The 17768-nt window shown below is 43.2% G+C and overlaps 17 protein-coding genes across 17 annotated transcripts; 7 read left to right on the top strand and 10 right to left on the bottom strand.

Annotated features, from left to right (window-relative positions):
- The first annotated feature begins 145 nt into the window (after positions 1-145).
- Positions 146-457, top strand: LOC139352339 (histone H4). The gene has a single exon (XM_070994442.1). The coding sequence runs from the start codon at positions 146-148 to the stop codon at positions 455-457; it is 312 nt and encodes a 103-aa protein (XP_070850543.1).
- A 453-nt stretch (positions 458-910) lies between these two features.
- Positions 911-1334, bottom strand: LOC139352338 (histone H2A). The gene has a single exon (XM_070994441.1). It carries the CDS (start codon positions 1317-1319, stop codon positions 945-947), a length of 375 nt encoding a protein of 124 aa, XP_070850542.1. The 5' UTR covers positions 1320-1334; the 3' UTR covers positions 911-944.
- Positions 1335-1545: 211 nt separating this feature from the next.
- On the top strand, positions 1546-1949 carry LOC139352216 (histone H2B-like). Its single transcript, XM_070994301.1, has one exon. The coding sequence runs from the start codon at positions 1546-1548 to the stop codon at positions 1915-1917; it is 372 nt and encodes a 123-aa protein (XP_070850402.1). The 3' UTR covers positions 1918-1949.
- A 416-nt stretch (positions 1950-2365) lies between these two features.
- Positions 2366-3153, bottom strand: LOC139352337 (histone H1-like). Its single transcript, XM_070994440.1, has one exon. The coding sequence runs from the start codon at positions 3151-3153 to the stop codon at positions 2401-2403; it is 753 nt and encodes a 250-aa protein (XP_070850541.1). The 3' UTR covers positions 2366-2400.
- A 1461-nt stretch (positions 3154-4614) lies between these two features.
- LOC139352336 (histone H3) lies at positions 4615-5026 on the bottom strand. The gene has a single exon (XM_070994439.1). It carries the CDS (start codon positions 5024-5026, stop codon positions 4616-4618), a length of 411 nt encoding a protein of 136 aa, XP_070850540.1. The 3' UTR covers position 4615.
- Positions 5027-5319: 293 nt separating this feature from the next.
- Positions 5320-5616, top strand: LOC139352215 (histone H4-like). Its single transcript, XM_070994300.1, has one exon. It carries the CDS (start codon positions 5320-5322, stop codon positions 5614-5616), a length of 297 nt encoding a protein of 98 aa, XP_070850401.1.
- Positions 5617-6062: 446 nt separating this feature from the next.
- LOC139352335 (histone H2A) lies at positions 6063-6470 on the bottom strand. The gene has a single exon (XM_070994438.1). It carries the CDS (start codon positions 6468-6470, stop codon positions 6096-6098), a length of 375 nt encoding a protein of 124 aa, XP_070850539.1. The 3' UTR covers positions 6063-6095.
- Positions 6471-6677: 207 nt separating this feature from the next.
- On the top strand, positions 6678-7100 carry LOC139352334 (histone H2B). The gene has a single exon (XM_070994437.1). The coding sequence runs from the start codon at positions 6697-6699 to the stop codon at positions 7066-7068; it is 372 nt and encodes a 123-aa protein (XP_070850538.1). The 5' UTR covers positions 6678-6696; the 3' UTR covers positions 7069-7100.
- A 377-nt stretch (positions 7101-7477) lies between these two features.
- LOC139352333 (histone H1-like) lies at positions 7478-8305 on the bottom strand. The gene has a single exon (XM_070994436.1). The coding sequence runs from the start codon at positions 8303-8305 to the stop codon at positions 7553-7555; it is 753 nt and encodes a 250-aa protein (XP_070850537.1). The 3' UTR covers positions 7478-7552.
- A 2286-nt stretch (positions 8306-10591) lies between these two features.
- On the bottom strand, positions 10592-11003 carry LOC139352332 (histone H3). The gene has a single exon (XM_070994435.1). The coding sequence runs from the start codon at positions 11001-11003 to the stop codon at positions 10593-10595; it is 411 nt and encodes a 136-aa protein (XP_070850536.1). The 3' UTR covers position 10592.
- A 293-nt stretch (positions 11004-11296) lies between these two features.
- Positions 11297-11608, top strand: LOC139352331 (histone H4). The gene has a single exon (XM_070994434.1). It carries the CDS (start codon positions 11297-11299, stop codon positions 11606-11608), a length of 312 nt encoding a protein of 103 aa, XP_070850535.1.
- A 454-nt stretch (positions 11609-12062) lies between these two features.
- On the bottom strand, positions 12063-12485 carry LOC139352330 (histone H2A). The gene has a single exon (XM_070994433.1). The coding sequence runs from the start codon at positions 12468-12470 to the stop codon at positions 12096-12098; it is 375 nt and encodes a 124-aa protein (XP_070850534.1). The 5' UTR covers positions 12471-12485; the 3' UTR covers positions 12063-12095.
- A 211-nt stretch (positions 12486-12696) lies between these two features.
- LOC139352329 (histone H2B) lies at positions 12697-13100 on the top strand. The gene has a single exon (XM_070994432.1). It carries the CDS (start codon positions 12697-12699, stop codon positions 13066-13068), a length of 372 nt encoding a protein of 123 aa, XP_070850533.1. The 3' UTR covers positions 13069-13100.
- A 377-nt stretch (positions 13101-13477) lies between these two features.
- On the bottom strand, positions 13478-14305 carry LOC139352328 (histone H1-like). Its single transcript, XM_070994431.1, has one exon. It carries the CDS (start codon positions 14303-14305, stop codon positions 13553-13555), a length of 753 nt encoding a protein of 250 aa, XP_070850532.1. The 3' UTR covers positions 13478-13552.
- A 1461-nt stretch (positions 14306-15766) lies between these two features.
- On the bottom strand, positions 15767-16178 carry LOC139352327 (histone H3). The gene has a single exon (XM_070994430.1). It carries the CDS (start codon positions 16176-16178, stop codon positions 15768-15770), a length of 411 nt encoding a protein of 136 aa, XP_070850531.1. The 3' UTR covers position 15767.
- A 293-nt stretch (positions 16179-16471) lies between these two features.
- LOC139352326 (histone H4) lies at positions 16472-16783 on the top strand. The gene has a single exon (XM_070994429.1). The coding sequence runs from the start codon at positions 16472-16474 to the stop codon at positions 16781-16783; it is 312 nt and encodes a 103-aa protein (XP_070850530.1).
- Positions 16784-17237: 454 nt separating this feature from the next.
- On the bottom strand, positions 17238-17645 carry LOC139352325 (histone H2A). Its single transcript, XM_070994428.1, has one exon. It carries the CDS (start codon positions 17643-17645, stop codon positions 17271-17273), a length of 375 nt encoding a protein of 124 aa, XP_070850529.1. The 3' UTR covers positions 17238-17270.
- Positions 17646-17768: the final 123 nt, after the last annotated feature.

Raw genomic sequence — 17768 nt, 5'->3', positions numbered from 1 at the left:
AGCGAAGAGCGGGACGCACATATCGTTCGGACTCGCTCGTGTTTCTGGGGTTTTAGGTATAAATAAGAGTTCGTCGAAAATAAGGAATTAGTTCTTCAGTGACTTTCGTTTCGTGCAGTGTGTTAACAGTAGAAAATAGTGAGTTATGACTGGTCGCGGTAAAGGAGGAAAAGGCTTGGGAAAAGGAGGCGCCAAGCGTCATCGCAAAGTGCTGCGGGATAACATTCAGGGTATCACTAAGCCAGCAATCCGCCGTTTGGCTCGTCGCGGCGGTGTAAAGCGCATCTCGGGACTCATTTACGAGGAAACACGTGGCGTCCTGAAGGTGTTCTTGGAGAACGTTATCCGCGATGCCGTCACCTACACCGAACACGCCAAGAGGAAGACTGTCACAGCCATGGATGTTGTGTACGCCTTGAAGAGGCAAGGCCGCACCCTATACGGCTTCGGCGGTTAAAAAACTAGTACAGCTTGTACTTCATTCAGCAATCGGTCCTTTTCAGGACCACCATTCAAATTTTCGAAGGAGAAAAAATTCAAATAATTTTTTGATTCATTGGCCTACTGACCGGGAACTCGAAAGTTGATACTGCATATACATATTGCATTAAACCAAAATAAAATTTCAAATGGGAGGTTCAGGTTAGTGTTTTGTAGAAGCTGTACCGCTTGCAGATACAGCATTAAAGGAAATGCGTCTTTTTGGCGACGAACTTCTTAGAATATTCCAGATCTTATATCTGACCAAGTGCTATAGGACCAACGCATATACAAAACCTACTTCTGTTTCCCAATCGATATTTCAACGTATTTTCTTGTTTTAATAATATGATATACGTATTGGAAAATCTTTACTTCTTTGGTAAAAACTTGGTCGTCCTGAAAAGGACGGTTGGGTTTGTTTTTTATGTACAAGTATGTAATTGGCTCCGCATTTAAAACGTTTAAGCCTTCTTCTCGGTCTTCTTGGGCAACAGAACAGCCTGGATGTTGGGCAACACTCCACCCTGGGCAATGGTGACGCCGGAGAGCAGTTTGTTCAACTCCTCGTCGTTGCGGATGGCCAGCTGCAGATGACGAGGAATAATCCTAGTCTTCTTGTTGTCACGAGCAGCATTGCCAGCCAATTCGAGAACCTCAGCGGCCAGATATTCCATCACAGCAGCCAGGTAAACTGGAGCGCCGGCCCCAACTCGCTCGGCATAGTTGCCCTTGCGGAGCAAACGGTGAATACGGCCCACTGGGAACTGAAGACCGGCACGGTTAGAGCGCGACTTTGCCTTTCCCTTCACTTTGCCACCTTTTCCACGACCAGACATTTTTCTTTACGAGTATTTCACTTAGTTCACTTTACACACTGAAAACGAATGCTCGACGAGCCCCGGGTAGCCACATATTTATACTTTTGCGTCTGCCTGCGCGTTCATTTAGGGGTGGGTGCCTTAGACCTGAAAACATTGCTCGAAAAAAAGTATAAAGATGAACGCGCTTGGGCACCATTATGATCAGTGAGTTGTGTTTGTGAAATCATAAGTGAAGTGAATAATGCCGTTGAAAACTAGTGGAAAGGCAGCCAAGAAGGCTGGCAAAGCCCAGAAGAACATCACCAAGACCGATAAGAAGAAGAAGCGCAAGAGGAAGGAGAGCTACGCCATCTACATTTACAAGGTCCTGAAGCAGGTCCACCCTGACACCGGTATTTCGTCGAAGGCGATGAGCATCATGAACAGCTTTGTGAATGATATCTTCGAGCGCATTGCTGCAGAGGCGTCTCGTCTGGCTCACTACAACAAGCGCTCGACCATAACCAGTCGGGAGATCCAAACGGCTGTTCGCCTGCTCCTGCCCGGAGAGTTGGCCAAGCACGCCGTCAGTGAGGGAACCAAGGCTGTCACCAAGTACACCAGCTCCAAGTAATTTACTCTTGCTGCGTATGGGGAGAAAGATCCAAAACGGCCCTTTTCAGGGCCACAACACATTTTACCAAAGGAACTTCATTTTCAATATACCATTTGCCAATCAAATTCGTGATATAAGTTCAATTTGAGTTTTTTTTTTCTAAAGAACTTATTCTGGAGCTTTATAGTATAGTTATTAAATCATGGTCATCTATTGATAACGAATTTCTGCAATGCTAGTCCACGAACATTCTGTGACTTGCATTTTAAGATTCTCTGGTACAGCTGCTAAAATCAATGCAGCCACACTTATGTGAAAAAAATGCTAACGGCCTAACAAGATAATTGGACAAGTGAAATGTACTAAGTTTTAAATTGAAAGTTCCTTTCTCTTGTTCACGAACGTTGTAGCCCTGAAAAGGGCTTATTTAAGCTAATTTCAGATTTCGAAATCTAAAATAGCGATTGCGAGCAGGTACCAGGTACTGTACTTTTGCACAATTTACTTCTTGGCCGCCGTAGTTTTGGCTTTCGGCTTTTTAGCAGTAGCAGGAGCAGCTGCTTTCTTCACAGCCTTTTTAGGCTTAACAGACGCCGCTGGCTTGGCCTTTGGTGCTTTCGCCGCCTTTGCCTTCGCTGCGGTCGACTTGGCCTTCGCTGCTGCTGGCTTCGCCTTTACGGTTCCAGTTTTCTTGACATCCTTGGCCTTCGCCTTCTCGGTTTTCTTCTTCTCTGCGGTCTTTTTGGTGGCAACAGCCTTCTTAGCCTTGGGCTTCTTGTCGTCAGCTCCGGCGGCAGCTTTCTTGGCGGTGGATCCGGTCTTCTTGACGGCTACCTTCTTGCTTTTCACCTTCTTCTCAGCAGACGCAGGCTTCGGCTTCGGATCCTTCTTGGCGGAGGCCGACAGTTTAAATGAGCCAGACGCCCCCTTTCCCTTTGTTTGGATCAGCTTTCCATTTACCACGGCCGATTTCAAGTATTTCTTGATGAATGGAGCAAGCTTCTGGGCATCGCATTTATAGGTGGCAGTGATGTATTTCTTGATTGCCAAAAGCGATGAGCCGCCACGTTCCTTCAAATTCTTGATGGATGCGTCCACCATTTGTTGAGTTGGCGGATGCGATGGCGGGGCAGCAGCCTTTTTCACCTTTGGGGCAGCGGATCCAGATGCCTTTTTGGTGGCCACCTTCTTCTCAACTGGCGCTGACGGGGCAGCCACTGGGGAAGCGGCCGTTGCAACTGCAGATTCAGACATTTTTCTTCACTAAAATACACTTTTTCGTATAGAAAATGGCCCGCGCGCTTGTTGCCAACCTCCTTCGTTCGGATGAGAATCGAGGAGGAGAGCACTTTAACTGTGCGTCTGGCATCAGGCATTTGCTCTGCTAATGTTTGTTTGAAGTGCAGACATATTTTCTTGTTTTTAGTGCTTAAGATCCTAAAATGTAATAATCATTTTATTGTTTTACATTCTTAAATAATCTATTAAGTAGGTAATGTTTTCAAAACGTTAGTATCTGGTTTTTGCAACCTTTTATTGCCGAATCAACTTCAACATAGACATTCGTAACATGAGCAATTTTTTTAAAAACCCATTTTAAAATATGATTTCTTAGAAATATTTTGTAACTTGCTAATGAAAAAATAAATTTGAACCTTTTACTTAAATAAGTACTACAATTAAATTTACTTATCTTTAGTTTAGGTATTTTAATTCATGTTCCAAGTTGTCCCTTGGCTATGTACAAAGTTGGCTATCAGACTACTTTCGGCCATCGATTTCTGACTGTTAAAAATATAAATAATTTAAAATATTGTATTTATATGATGTTTTCTTAGATATATCATGTCTTTGCTTAAGACAATCCAGCTTTGGATGCATGTTTATAAACAGTTTTTACAAATTTTGCTAATTTGTGTTTCATATATGAATCCCATTGAGGCCGCACTCGAGTTAATATTTAAGAAAAAAATGTAAAAAGTATACTTAATAATATTTTTCTTGTTTTTTATAAAACATTATGCATTCATTAACGCATATGATTTATTTTCAGATAGCGTTTAAAAGTTTTTCGATTTTTTGTTGGTGCTTAAATGTCTAATGTTGATCGTGGTAGTCCCACAAAACCCTCTCGTTCTAAAAACATGCCGACATTAGTAATGAAATTTTTTCAAAAACGTGATAAAATTAAAAGTACAACAGTCAAATTGAATCTATTCTATTAAATAAATCTGATATTACAAAATACGATATATAATTTCTGGAATATATATACCTATTAACAGTTTATTTTGTGACCCATATATATAAATATCGTGGAGGTTGCACTTAGCATTAAAAAGACAATGTAAAAAATTTATTTTTTATTCTGTTTTTGTTTTATTAAGCAAATAGATTCATTAGCCTAGCTAATTTTTGTTTAGTTTTTGTCTGATGCTTGAAAGTCTTGACCATCCTTGCCGCATAGCAGCTCCATCACATTAAAAACCCCACCCAATCCTAATCGAACGACGAGTTCCGACTATTTATTAATTTTATCAAATCACTAAAAGTTACAAACAATTAATAATTTCACTTACGAAGGAACGGGACGAAAAGTTAATTTTTTTATTTTAAGGTTGAAGCCTGCAGATTAAAATTAGTATCACATTGATTGAAATTTGTGGTCCTGAAAAGGACCGATTTGTACAAAGTATGTTAGCGCATTGGCAGCCACTTAAGCACGCTCGCCGCGAATGCGACGGGCCAACTGGATGTCTTTGGGCATGATGGTGACACGCTTGGCATGAATGGCGCACAAGTTGGTATCTTCAAAGAGGCCAACCAGATAGGCCTCGCTAGCTTCCTGCAGAGCCATCACCGCCGAGCTCTGGAATCGCAGGTCAGTCTTGAAGTCCTGAGCGATTTCACGCACCAGACGCTGGAAAGGCAGCTTGCGGATCAGGAGCTCGGTACTCTTCTGGTATCGACGGATCTCACGCAGGGCAACCGTTCCAGGGCGATACCGATGGGGCTTCTTCACGCCTCCGGTGGCTGGGGCGCTCTTGCGAGCGGCCTTAGTAGCCAGTTGTTTGCGTGGCGCCTTGCCACCAGTCGATTTCCGAGCGGTTTGCTTGGTACGGGCCATTTTCGAGTTCACTGCTGTTCACGTTCACTTCACGTTTCAAAACACAATAAACGTTAGCTGCATTTGCAACCTACTTATATAGCAAAACGAGGAGGATTGAAAAGAGAGGGAAGAAGAGGGCATCTCATTTGTCGAACAGAGAGCGGAGAGCGAAGAGCGGGACGCACATATCGTTCGGACTCGCTCGTGTTTCTGGGGTTTTAGGTATAAATAAGAGTTCGTCGAAAATAAGGAATTAGTTCTTCAGTGACTTTCGTTTCGTGCAGTGTGTTAACAGTAGAAAATAGTGAGTTATGACTGGTCGCGGTAAAGGAGGAAAAGGCTTGGGAAAAGGAGGCGCCAAGCGTCATCGCAAAGTGCTGCGGGATAACATTCAGGGTATCACTAAGCCAGCAATCCGCCGTTTGGCTCGTCGCGGCGGTGTAAAGCGCATCTCGGGACTCATTTACGAGGAAACACGTGGCGTCCTGAAGGTGTTCTTGGAGAACGTTATCCGCGATGCCGTCACCTACACCGAACACGCCAAGAGGAAGACTGTCACAGCCATGGATGTTGTGTACGCCTTGAAGAGGCAAGGCCGCACCAACTAGTACAGCTTGTACTTCATTCAGCAATCGGTCCTTTTCAGGACCACCATTCAAATTTTCGAAGGAGAAAAAATTCAAATAATTTTTTGATTCATTGGCCTACTGACCGGGAACTCGAAAGTTGATACTGCATATACATATTGCATTAAACCAAAATGAAATTTCAAATGGGAGGTTCAGGTTAGTGTTTTGTAGAAGCTGTACCGCTTGCAGATACAGCATTAAAGGAAATGCGTCTTTTTGGCGACGAACTTCTTAGAATATTCCAGATCTTATATCTGACCAAGTGCTATAGGACCAACGCGTATACAAAACCTACTTCTGTTTCCCAATCGATATTTCAACGTATTTTCTTGTTTTAATAATATGATATACGTATTGGAAAATCTTTACTTCTTTGGTAAAAACTTGGTCGTCCTGAAAAGGACGGTTGGGTTTGTTTTTTATGTACAAGTATGTAATTGGCTCCGCATTTAAAACGTTTAAGCCTTCTTCTCGGTCTTCTTGGGCAACAGAACAGCCTGGATGTTGGGCAACACTCCACCCTGGGCAATGGTGACGCCGGAGAGCAGTTTGTTCAACTCCTCGTCGTTGCGGATGGCCAGCTGCAGATGACGAGGAATAATCCTAGTCTTCTTGTTGTCACGAGCAGCATTGCCAGCCAATTCGAGAACCTCAGCGGCCAGATATTCCATCACAGCAGCCAGGTAAACTGGAGCGCCGGCCCCAACTCGCTCGGCATAGTTGCCCTTGCGGAGCAAACGGTGAATACGGCCCACTGGGAACTGAAGACCGGCACGGTTAGAGCGGGACTTTGCCTTTCCCTTCACTTTGCCACCTTTTCCACGACCAGACATTTTTCTTTACGAGTATTTCACTTAGTTCACTTTACACACTGAAAACGAATGCTCGACGAGCCCCGGGTAGCCACATATTTATACTTTTGCGTCTGCCTGCGCGTTCATTTAGGGGTGGGTGCCTTAGACCTGAAAACATTGCTCGAAAAAAAGTATAAAGATGAACGCGCTTGGACACCATTATGATCAGTGAGTTGTGTTTGTGAAATCATAAGTGAAGCGAATAATGCCGCCGAAAACTAGTGGAAAGGCAGCCAAGAAGGCTGGCAAAGCCCAGAAGAACATCACCAAGACCGATAAGAAGAAGAAGCGCAAGAGGAAAGAGAGCTACGCCATCTACATTTACAAGGTCCTGAAGCAGGTCCACCCTGACACCGGTATTTCGTCGAAGGCGATGAGCATCATGAACAGCTTTGTGAATGATATCTTCGAGCGCATTGCTGCCGAGGCGTCTCGTCTGGCTCACTACAACAAGCGCTCGACCATAACCAGTCGGGAGATCCAAACGGCTGTTCGCCTGCTCCTGCCCGGAGAGTTGGCCAAGCACGCCGTCAGTGAGGGAACCAAGGCTGTCACCAAGTACACCAGCTCCAAGTAATTTACTCTTGCTGCGTATGGGGAGAAAGATCCAAAACGGCCCTTTTCAGGGCCACAACACATTTTACCAAAGGAACTTCATTTTCAATATACCATTTGCCAATCAAATTCGTGATATAAGTTCAATTTGAATTTTTTTTTATCTAAAGAACTTATTCTGGAGCTTTATAGTATAGTTATTAAATCATGGTCATCTATTGATAACGAATTTCTGCAATGCTAGTCCACGAACATTCTGTGACTTGCATTTTAAGATTCTCTGGTACAGCTGCTAAAATCAATGCAGCCACACTTATGTGAAAAAAATGCTAACGGCCTAACAAGATAATTGGACAAGTGAAATGTACTAAGTTTTAAATTGAAAGTTCCTTTCTCTTATTCACGAACGTTGTAGCCCTGAAAAGGGCTTATTTAAACTAATTTCAGATTTCGAAATCTAAAATAGCGATTGCGAGCAGGTACCAGGTACTGTACTTTTGCACAATTTACTTCTTGGCCGCCGTAGTTTTGGCTTTCGGCTTTTTAGCAGTAGCAGGAGCAGCTGCTTTCTTCACAGCCTTTTTAGGCTTAACAGACGCCGCTGGCTTGGCCTTTGGTGCTTTCGCCGCCTTTGCCTTCGCTGCGGTCGACTTGGCCTTCGCTGCTGCTGGCTTCGCCTTTACGGTTCCAGTTTTCTTGGCATCCTTGGCCTTCGCCTTCTCGGTTTTCTTCTTCTCTGCGGTCTTTTTGGTGGCAACAGCCTTCTTAGCCTTGGGCTTCTTGTCGTCAGCTCCGGCGGCAGCTTTCTTGGCGGTGGATCCGGTCTTCTTGACGGCTACCTTCTTGCTTTTCACCTTCTTCTCAGCAGACGCAGGCTTCGGCTTCGGATCCTTCTTGGCGGAGGCCGACAGTTTAAATGAGCCAGACGCCCCCTTTCCCTTTGTTTGGATCAGCTTTCCATTTACCACGGCCGATTTCAAGTATTTCTTGATGAATGGAGCAAGCTTCTGGGCATCGCATTTATAGGTGGCAGTGATGTATTTCTTGATTGCCAAAAGCGATGAGCCGCCACGTTCCTTCAAATTCTTGATGGATGCGTCCACCATTTGTTGAGTTGGCGGATGCGATGGCGGGGCAGCAGCCTTTTTCACCTTTGGGGCAGCGGATCCAGATGTCTTTTTGGTGGCCACCTTCTTCTCAACTGGCGCTGACGGGGCAGCCACTGGGGAAGCGGCCGTTGCAACTGCAGATTCAGACATTTTTCTTCACTAAAATACACTTTTTCGTATAGAAAATGGCCCGCGCGCTTGTTGCCAACCTCCTTCGTTCGGATGAGAATCGAGGAGGAGAGCACTTTAACTGTGCGTCTGGCATCAGGCATTTGCTCTGCTAATGTTTGTTTGAAGTGCAGACATATTTTCTTGTTTTTAGTGCTTAAGATCCTAAAATGTAATAATCATTTTATTGTTTTACATTCTTAAATAATCTATTAAGTAGGTAATGTTTTCAAAACGTTAGTATCTGGTTTTTGCAACCTTTTATTGCCGAATCAACTTCAACATAGACATTCGTAACATGAGCAATTTTTTTAAAAACCCATTTTAAAATATGATTTCTTAGAAATATTTTGTAACTTGCTAATGAAAAAATAAATTTGAACCTTTTACTTAAATAAGTACTACAATTAAATTTACTTATCTTTAGTTTAGGTATTTTAATTCATGTTCCAAGTTGTCCCTTGGCTATGTACAAAGTTGGCTATCAGACTACTTTCGGCAATCGATTTCTGACTGTTAAAAATATAAATAATTTAAAATATTGTATTTATATGATGTTTTCTTAGATATATCATGTCTTTGCTTAAGACAATCCAGCTTTGGATGCATGTTTATAAACAGTTTTTACAAATTTTGCTAATTTGTGTTTCATATATGAATCCCATTGAGGCCGCACTCGAGTTAATATTTAAGAAAAAAATGTAAAAAGTATACTTAATAATATTTTTCTTGTTTTTTATAAAACATTATGCATTCATTAACGCATATGATTTATTTTCAGATAGCGTTTAAAAGTTTTTCGATTTTTTGTTGGTGCTTAAATGTCTAATGTTGATCGTGGTAGTCCCACAAAACCCTCTCGTTCTAAAAACATGCCGACATTAGTAATGAAATTTTTTCAAAAACGTGATAAAATTAAAAGTACAACAGTCAAATTGAATCTATTCTATTAAATAAATCTGATATTACAAAATACGATATATAATTTCTGGAATATATATACCTATTAACATTTTATTTTGTGACCCATATATATAAATATCGGGAGGTTGCACTTAGCATTAAAAAGACAATGTAAAAAATTTATTTTTTATTCTGTTTTTGTTTTATTAAGCAAATAGATTCATTAGCCTAGCTAATTATACCCGTTACTCGTAGAGTAAAAGGGTATACTAGATTCGTCGGAAAGTATGTAACAGGCAGAAGGAAGCGTTTCCGACCCCATAAAGTATATATATTCTTGATCAGGATCACTAGCCGAGTCGATCTAGCCATGTCCGTCTGTCCGTCTGTCCGTCTGTCCGTCTGTCCGTCTGTCCGTCTGTCCGGATGAACGCTGAGATCTCGGAAACTATGGGAGCTAGGCTATTGAGATTTGGCGTGCAGATTCCTGAGCTTCCTACGCAGCGCAAGTTTGTTTCAGTAGACTGCCACGCCCACTCTAACGCCCACAAACCGCCCAAAACTGTGGCTCCTACAGTTTTGATGCTAGATAGAAAATTTTAACTGAAATGTAATGTTCTCATCAATACTTATCGATTGACCCAAAAAAAATTTGCCACGCCCACTTTAACGCCCACAAACCGCAAAACCCTGTGACGCCCACAATTTTCATGCTAGATAAAAAATTTTAACTGAAATGTATTGGTCTCGTCAATACCTATCGATTGATCCAAAAAAAAATTTGCCACGCCCACTTTAACGCCCACAAACCGCAAAACCCTGTGACGCCCACAATTTTCATGCTAGATAAAAAATTTTAACTGAAATGTATTGGTCTCGTCAATACCTATCGATTGATCCAAAAAAAAATTTGCCACGCCCACTCTAACGCCCATAACGCTTAAATCTGTATACCGCCGGTAGGTGGCGCATTTTAATCTCGCTTTGCTGCTTGCATATCTCCATTTAGCTGAGTAACGGGTATCTGATAGTCGAGGTACTCGACTATAGCGTTCTCCCTTGTTTTTGTTTAGTTTTTGTCTGATGCTTGAAAGTCTTGACCATCCTTGCCGCATAGCAGCTCCATCACATTAAAAACCCCACCCAATCCTAATCGAACGACGAGTTCCGACTATTTATTAATTTTATCAAATCACTAAAAGTTACAAACAATTAATAATTTCACTTACGAAGGAACGGGACGAAAAGTTAATTTCTTTATTTTAAGGTTGAAGCCTGCAGATAAAAATTAGTATCTCATTGATTGAAATTTGTGGTCCTGAAAAGGACCGATTTGTACAAAGTATGTTAGCGCATTGGCAGCCACTTAAGCACGCTCGCCGCGAATGCGACGGGCCAACTGGATGTCTTTGGGCATGATGGTGACACGCTTGGCATGAATGGCGCACAAGTTGGTATCTTCAAAGAGGCCAACCAGATAGGCCTCGCTAGCTTCCTGCAGAGCCATCACCGCCGAGCTCTGGAATCGCAGGTCAGTCTTGAAGTCCTGAGCGATTTCACGCACCAGACGCTGGAAAGGCAGCTTGCGGATCAGGAGCTCGGTACTCTTCTGGTATCGACGGATCTCACGCAGGGCAACCGTTCCAGGGCGATACCGATGGGGCTTCTTCACGCCTCCGGTGGCTGGGGCGCTCTTGCGAGCGGCCTTAGTAGCCAGTTGTTTGCGTGGCGCCTTGCCACCAGTCGATTTCCGAGCGGTTTGCTTGGTACGGGCCATTTTCGAGTTCACTGCTGTTCACGTTCACTTCACGTTTCAAAACACAATAAACGTTAGCTGCATTTGCAACCTACTTATATAGCAAAACGAGGAGGATTGAAAAGAGAGGGAAGAAGAGGGCATCTCATTTGTCGAACAGAGAGCGGAGAGCGAAGAGCGGGACGCACATATCGTTCGGACTCGCTCGTGTTTCTGGGGTTTTAGGTATAAATAAGAGTTCGTCGAAAATAAGGAATTAGTTCTTCAGTGACTTTCGTTTCGTGCAGTGTGTTAACAGTAGAAAATAGTGAGTTATGACTGGTCGCGGTAAAGGAGGAAAAGGCTTGGGAAAAGGAGGCGCCAAGCGTCATCGCAAAGTGCTGCGGGATAACATTCAGGGTATCACTAAGCCAGCAATCCGCCGTTTGGCTCGTCGCGGCGGTGTAAAGCGCATCTCGGGACTCATTTACGAGGAAACACGTGGCGTCCTGAAGGTGTTCTTGGAGAACGTTATCCGCGATGCCGTCACCTACACCGAACACGCCAAGAGGAAGACTGTCACAGCCATGGATGTTGTGTACGCCTTGAAGAGGCAAGGCCGCACCCTATACGGCTTCGGCGGTTAAAAAACTAGTACAGCTTGTACTTCATTCAGCAATCGGTCCTTTTCAGGACCACCATTCAAATTTTCGAAGGAGAAAAAATTCAAATAATTTTTTGATTCATTGGCCTACTGACCGGGAACTCGAAAGTTGATACTGCATATACATATTGCATTAAACCAAAATGAAATTTCAAATGGGAGGTTCAGGTTAGTGTTTTGTAGAAGCTGTACCGCTTGCAGATACAGCATTAAAGGAAATGCGTCTTTTTGGCGACGAACTTCTTAGAATATTCCAGATCTTATATCTGACCAAGTGCTATAGGACCAACGCATATACAAAACCTACTTCTGTTTCCCAATCGATATTTCAACGTATTTTCTTGTTTTAATAATATGATATACGTATTGGAAAATCTTTACTTCTTTGGTAAAAACTTGGTCGTCCTGAAAAGGACGGTTGGGTTTGTTTTTTATGTACAAGTATGTAATTGGCTCCGCATTTAAAACGTTTAAGCCTTCTTCTCGGTCTTCTTGGGCAACAGAACAGCCTGGATGTTGGGCAACACTCCACCCTGGGCAATGGTGACGCCGGAGAGCAGTTTGTTCAACTCCTCGTCGTTGCGGATGGCCAGCTGCAGATGACGAGGAATAATCCTAGTCTTCTTGTTGTCACGAGCAGCATTGCCAGCCAATTCGAGAACCTCAGCGGCCAGATATTCCATCACAGCAGCCAGGTAAACTGGAGCGCCGGCCCCAACTCGCTCGGCATAGTTGCCCTTGCGGAGCAAACGATGAATACGGCCCACTGGGAACTGAAGACCGGCACGGTTAGAGCGCGACTTTGCCTTTCCCTTCACTTTGCCACCTTTTCCACGACCAGACATTTTTCTTTACGAGTATTTCACTTAGTTCACTTTACACACTGAAAACGAATGCTCGACGAGCCCCGGGTAGCCACATATTTATACTTTTGCGTCTGCCTGCGCGTTCATTTAGGGGTGGGTGCCTTAGACCTGAAAACATTGCTCGAAAAAAAGTATAAAGATGAACGCGCTTGGGCACCATTATGATCAGTGAGTTGTGTTTGTGAAATCATAAGTGAAGTGAATAATGCCGCCAAAAACTAGTGGAAAGGCAGCCAAGAAGGCTGGCAAAGCCCAGAAGAACATCACCAAGACCGATAAGAAGAAGAAGCGCAAGAGGAAGGAGAGCTACGCCATCTACATTTACAAGGTCCTGAAGCAGGTCCACCCTGACACCGGTATTTCGTCGAAGGCGATGAGCATCATGAACAGCTTTGTGAATGATATCTTCGAGCGCATTGCTGCAGAGGCGTCTCGTCTGGCTCACTACAACAAGCGCTCGACCATAACCAGTCGGGAGATCCAAACGGCTGTTCGCCTGCTCCTGCCCGGAGAGTTGGCCAAGCACGCCGTCAGTGAGGGAACCAAGGCTGTCACCAAGTACACCAGCTCCAAGTAATTTACTCTTGCTGCGTATGGGGAGAAAGATCCAAAACGGCCCTTTTCAGGGCCACAACACATTTTACCAAAGGAACTTCATTTTCAATATACCATTTGCCAATCAAATTCGTGATATAAGTTCAATTTGAATTTTTTTTTATCTAAAGAACTTATTCTGGAGCTTTATAGTATAGTTATTAAATCATGGTCATCTATTGATAACGAATTTCTGCAATGCTAGTCCACGAACATTCTGTGACTTGCATTTTAAGATTCTCTGGTACAGCTGCTAAAATCAATGCAGCCACACTTATGTGAAAAAAATGCTAACGGCCTAACAAGATAATTGGACAAGTGAAATGTACTAAGTTTTAAATTGAAAGTTCCTTTCTCTTGTTCACGAACGTTGTAGCCCTGAAAAGGGCTTATTTAAACTAATTTCAGATTTCGAAATCTAAAATAGCGATTGCGAGCAGGTACCAGGTACTGTACTTTTGCACAATTTACTTCTTGGCCGCCGTAGTTTTGGCTTTCGGCTTTTTAGCAGTAGCAGGAGCAGCTGCTTTCTTCACAGCCTTTTTAGGCTTAACAGACGCCGCTGGCTTGGCCTTTGGTGCTTTCGCCGCCTTTGCCTTCGCTGCGGTCGACTTGGCCTTCGCTGCTGCTGGCTTCGCCTTTACGGTTCCAGTTTTCTTGGCATCCTTGGCCTTCGCCTTCTCGGTTTTCTTCTTCTCTGCGGTCTTTTTGGTGGCAACAGCCTTCTTAGCCTTGGGCTTCTTGTCGTCAGCTCCGGCGGCAGCTTTCTTGGCGGTGGATCCGGTCTTCTTGACGGCTACCTTCTTGCTTTTCACCTTCTTCTCAGCAGACGCAGGCTTCGGCTTCGGATCCTTCTTGGCGGAGGCCGACAGTTTAAATGAGCCAGACGCCCCCTTTCCCTTTGTTTGGATCAGCTTTCCATTTACCACGGCCGATTTCAAGTATTTCTTGATGAATGGAGCAAGCTTCTGGGCATCGCATTTATAGGTGGCAGTGATGTATTTCTTGATTGCCAAAAGCGATGAGCCGCCACGTTCCTTCAAATTCTTGATGGATGCGTCCACCATTTGTTGAGTTGGCGGATGCGATGGCGGGGCAGCAGCCTTTTTCACCTTTGGGGCAGCGGATCCAGATGCCTTTTTGGTGGCCACCTTCTTCTCAACTGGCGCTGACGGGGCAGCCACTGGGGAAGCGGCCGTTGCAACTGCAGATTCAGACATTTTTCTTCACTAAAATACACTTTTTCGTATAGAAAATGGCCCGCGCGCTTGTTGCCAACCTCCTTCGTTCGGATGAGAATCGAGGAGGAGAGCACTTTAACTGTGCGTCTGGCATCAGGCATTTGCTCTGCTAATGTTTGTTTGAAGTGCAGACATATTTTCTTGTTTTTAGTGCTTAAGATCCTAAAATGTAATAATCATTTTATTGTTTTACATTCTTAAATAATCTATTAAGTAGGTAATGTTTTCAAAACGTTAGTATCTGGTTTTTGCAACCTTTTATTGCCGAATCAACTTCAACATAGACATTCGTAACATGGGCAATTTTTTTAAAAACCCATTTTAAAATATGATTTCTTAGAAATATTTTGTAACTTGCTAATGAAAAAATAAATTTGAACCTTTTACTTAAATAAGTACTACAATTAAATTTACTTATCTTTAGTTTAGGTATTTTAATTCATGTTCCAAGTTGTCCCTTGGCTATGTACAAAGTTGGCTATCAGACTACTTTCGGCAATCGATTTCTGACTGTTAAAAATATAAATAATTTAAAATATTGTATTTATATGATGTTTTCTTAGATATATCATGTCTTTGCTTAAGACAATCCAGCTTTGGATGCATGTTTATAAACAGTTTTTATAAATTTTGCTAATTTGTGTTTCATATATGAATCCCATTGAGGCCGCACTCGAGTTAATATTTAAGAAAAAAATGTAAAAAGTATACTTAATAATATTTTTCTTGTTTTTTATAAAACATTATGCATTCATTAACGCATATGATTTATTTTCAGATAGCGTTTAAAAGTTTTTCGATTTTTTGTTGGTGCTTAAATGTCTAATGTTGATCGTGGTAGTCCCACAAAACCCTCTCGTTCTAAAAACATGCCGACATTAGTAATGAAATTTTTTCAAAAACGTGATAAAATTAAAAGTACAACAGTCAAATTGAATCTATTCTATTAAATAAATCTGATATTACAAAATACGATATATAATTTCTGGAATATATATACCTATTAACAGTTTATTTTGTGACCCATATATATAAATATCGTGGAGGTTGCACTTAGCATTAAAAAGACAATGTAAAAAATTTATTTTTTATTCTGTTTTTGTTTTAATAAGCAAATAGATTCATTAGCCTAGCTAATTTTTGTTTAGTTTTTGTCTGATGCTTGAAAGTCTTGACCATCCTTGCCGCATAGCAGCTCCATCACATTAAAAACCCCACCCAATCCTAATCGAACGACGAGTTCCGACTATTTATTAATTTTATCAAATCACTAAAAGTTACAAACAATTAATAATTTTACTTACGAAGGAACGGGACGAAAAGTTAATTTCTTTATTTTAAGGTTGAAGCCTGCAGATAAAAATTAGTATCTCATTGATTGAAATTTGTGGTCCTGAAAAGGACCGATTTGTACAAAGTATGTTAGCGCATTGGCAGCCACTTAAGCACGCTCGCCGCGAATGCGACGGGCCAACTGGATGTCTTTGGGCATGATGGTGACACGCTTGGCATGAATGGCGCACAAGTTGGTATCTTCAAAGAGGCCAACCAGATAGGCCTCGCTAGCTTCCTGCAGAGCCATCACCGCCGAGCTCTGGAATCGCAGGTCAGTCTTGAAGTCCTGAGCGATTTCCCGCACCAGACGCTGGAAAGGCAGCTTGCGGATCAGGAGCTCGGTACTCTTCTGGTATCGACGGATCTCACGCAGGGCAACCGTTCCAGGGCGATACCGATGGGGCTTCTTCACGCCTCCGGTGGCTGGGGCGCTCTTGCGAGCGGCCTTAGTAGCCAGTTGTTTGCGTGGCGCCTTGCCACCAGTCGATTTCCGAGCGGTTTGCTTGGTACGGGCCATTTTCGAGTTCACTGCTGTTCACGTTCACTTCACGTTTCAAAACACAATAAACGTTAGCTGCATTTGCAACCTACTTATATAGCAAAACGAGGAGGATTGAAAAGAGAGGGAAGAAGAGGGCATCTCATTTGTCGAACAGAGAGCGGAGAGCGAAGAGCGGGACGCACATATCGTTCGGACTCGCTCGTGTTTCTGGGGTTTTAGGTATAAATAAGAGTTCGTCGAAAATAAGGAATTAGTTCTTCAGTGACTTTCGTTTCGTGCAGTGTGTTAACAGTAGAAAATAGTGAGTTATGACTGGTCGCGGTAAAGGAGGAAAAGGCTTGGGAAAAGGAGGCGCCAAGCGTCATCGCAAAGTGCTGCGGGATAACATTCAGGGTATCACTAAGCCAGCAATCCGCCGTTTGGCTCGTCGCGGCGGTGTAAAGCGCATCTCGGGACTCATTTACGAGGAAACACGTGGCGTCCTGAAGGTGTTCTTGGAGAACGTTATCCGCGATGCCGTCACCTACACCGAACACGCCAAGAGGAAGACTGTCACAGCCATGGATGTTGTGTACGCCTTGAAGAGGCAAGGCCGCACCCTATACGGCTTCGGCGGTTAAAAAACTAGTACAGCTTGTACTTCATTCAGCAATCGGTCCTTTTCAGGACCACCATTCAAATTTTCGAAGGAGAAAAAATTCAAATAATTTTTTGATTCATTGGCCTACTGACCGGGAACTCGAAAGTTGATACTGCATATACATATTGCATTAAACCAAAATGAAATTTCAAATGGGAGGTTCAGGTTAGTGTTTTGTAGAAGCTGTACCGCTTGCAGATACAGCATTAAAGGAAATGCGTCTTTTTGGCGACGAACTTCTTAGAATATTCCAGATCTTATATCTGACCAAGTGCTATAGGACCAACGCATATACAAAACCTACTTCTGTTTCCCAATCGATATTTCAACGTATTTTCTTGTTTTAATAATATGATATACGTATTGGAAAATCTTTACTTCTTTGGTAAAAACTTGGTCGTCCTGAAAAGGACGGTTGGGTTTGTTTTTTATGTACAAGTATGTAATTGGCTCCGCATTTAAAACGTTTAAGCCTTCTTCTCGGTCTTCTTGGGCAACAGAACAGCCTGGATGTTGGGCAACACTCCACCCTGGGCAATGGTGACGCCGGAGAGCAGTTTGTTCAACTCCTCGTCGTTGCGGATGGCCAGCTGCAGATGACGAGGAATAATCCTAGTCTTCTTGTTGTCACGAGCAGCATTGCCAGCCAATTCGAGAACCTCAGCGGCCAGATATTCCATCACAGCAGCCAGGTAAACTGGAGCGCCGGCCCCAACTCGCTCGGCATAGTTGCCCTTGCGGAGCAAACGGTGAATACGGCCCACTGGGAACTGAAGACCGGCACGGTTAGAGCGGGACTTTGCCTTTCCCTTCACTTTGCCACCTTTTCCACGACCAGACATTTTTCTTTACGAGTATTTCACTTAGTTCACTTTACACACTGAAAACGAATGCTCGACGAGCTCCGGGTAGCCACATATTTATACTTTTGCGTCTGCCTGCGCGTTCATTTAGGGGTGGGTGCC

This window comes from Drosophila suzukii, chromosome 2L (assembly GCF_043229965.1).
Source record: "Drosophila suzukii chromosome 2L, CBGP_Dsuzu_IsoJpt1.0, whole genome shotgun sequence".
NCBI classification, from domain to species: Eukaryota; Metazoa; Arthropoda; class Insecta; order Diptera; family Drosophilidae; genus Drosophila; species Drosophila suzukii.
The sequence above is the reverse complement of the archived record's forward strand: the minus strand, read 5'-3'. Positions and strand labels throughout refer to the sequence as shown.

Bases quoted from the DNA above. Each gene is read 5' to 3' on its own strand.
- LOC139352335 (XM_070994438.1), bottom strand. From the start codon at position 6,470: ATGTCTGGTCGTGGAAAAGGTGGCAAAGTGAAGGGAAAGGCAAAGTCC.
- LOC139352332 (XM_070994435.1), bottom strand. From the start codon at position 11,003: ATGGCCCGTACCAAGCAAACCGCTCGGAAATCGACTGGTGGCAAGGCG.
- LOC139352338 (XM_070994441.1), bottom strand. From the start codon at position 1,319: ATGTCTGGTCGTGGAAAAGGTGGCAAAGTGAAGGGAAAGGCAAAGTCG.
- LOC139352336 (XM_070994439.1), bottom strand. From the start codon at position 5,026: ATGGCCCGTACCAAGCAAACCGCTCGGAAATCGACTGGTGGCAAGGCG.
- LOC139352216 (XM_070994301.1), top strand. From the start codon at position 1,546: ATGCCGTTGAAAACTAGTGGAAAGGCAGCCAAGAAGGCTGGCAAAGCC.
- LOC139352337 (XM_070994440.1), bottom strand. From the start codon at position 3,153: ATGTCTGAATCTGCAGTTGCAACGGCCGCTTCCCCAGTGGCTGCCCCG.
- LOC139352327 (XM_070994430.1), bottom strand. From the start codon at position 16,178: ATGGCCCGTACCAAGCAAACCGCTCGGAAATCGACTGGTGGCAAGGCG.
- LOC139352329 (XM_070994432.1), top strand. From the start codon at position 12,697: ATGCCGCCAAAAACTAGTGGAAAGGCAGCCAAGAAGGCTGGCAAAGCC.
- LOC139352339 (XM_070994442.1), top strand. From the start codon at position 146: ATGACTGGTCGCGGTAAAGGAGGAAAAGGCTTGGGAAAAGGAGGCGCC.
- LOC139352330 (XM_070994433.1), bottom strand. From the start codon at position 12,470: ATGTCTGGTCGTGGAAAAGGTGGCAAAGTGAAGGGAAAGGCAAAGTCG.
- LOC139352333 (XM_070994436.1), bottom strand. From the start codon at position 8,305: ATGTCTGAATCTGCAGTTGCAACGGCCGCTTCCCCAGTGGCTGCCCCG.
- LOC139352328 (XM_070994431.1), bottom strand. From the start codon at position 14,305: ATGTCTGAATCTGCAGTTGCAACGGCCGCTTCCCCAGTGGCTGCCCCG.
- LOC139352331 (XM_070994434.1), top strand. From the start codon at position 11,297: ATGACTGGTCGCGGTAAAGGAGGAAAAGGCTTGGGAAAAGGAGGCGCC.
- LOC139352215 (XM_070994300.1), top strand. From the start codon at position 5,320: ATGACTGGTCGCGGTAAAGGAGGAAAAGGCTTGGGAAAAGGAGGCGCC.
- LOC139352325 (XM_070994428.1), bottom strand. From the start codon at position 17,645: ATGTCTGGTCGTGGAAAAGGTGGCAAAGTGAAGGGAAAGGCAAAGTCC.
- LOC139352334 (XM_070994437.1), top strand. From the start codon at position 6,697: ATGCCGCCGAAAACTAGTGGAAAGGCAGCCAAGAAGGCTGGCAAAGCC.
- LOC139352326 (XM_070994429.1), top strand. From the start codon at position 16,472: ATGACTGGTCGCGGTAAAGGAGGAAAAGGCTTGGGAAAAGGAGGCGCC.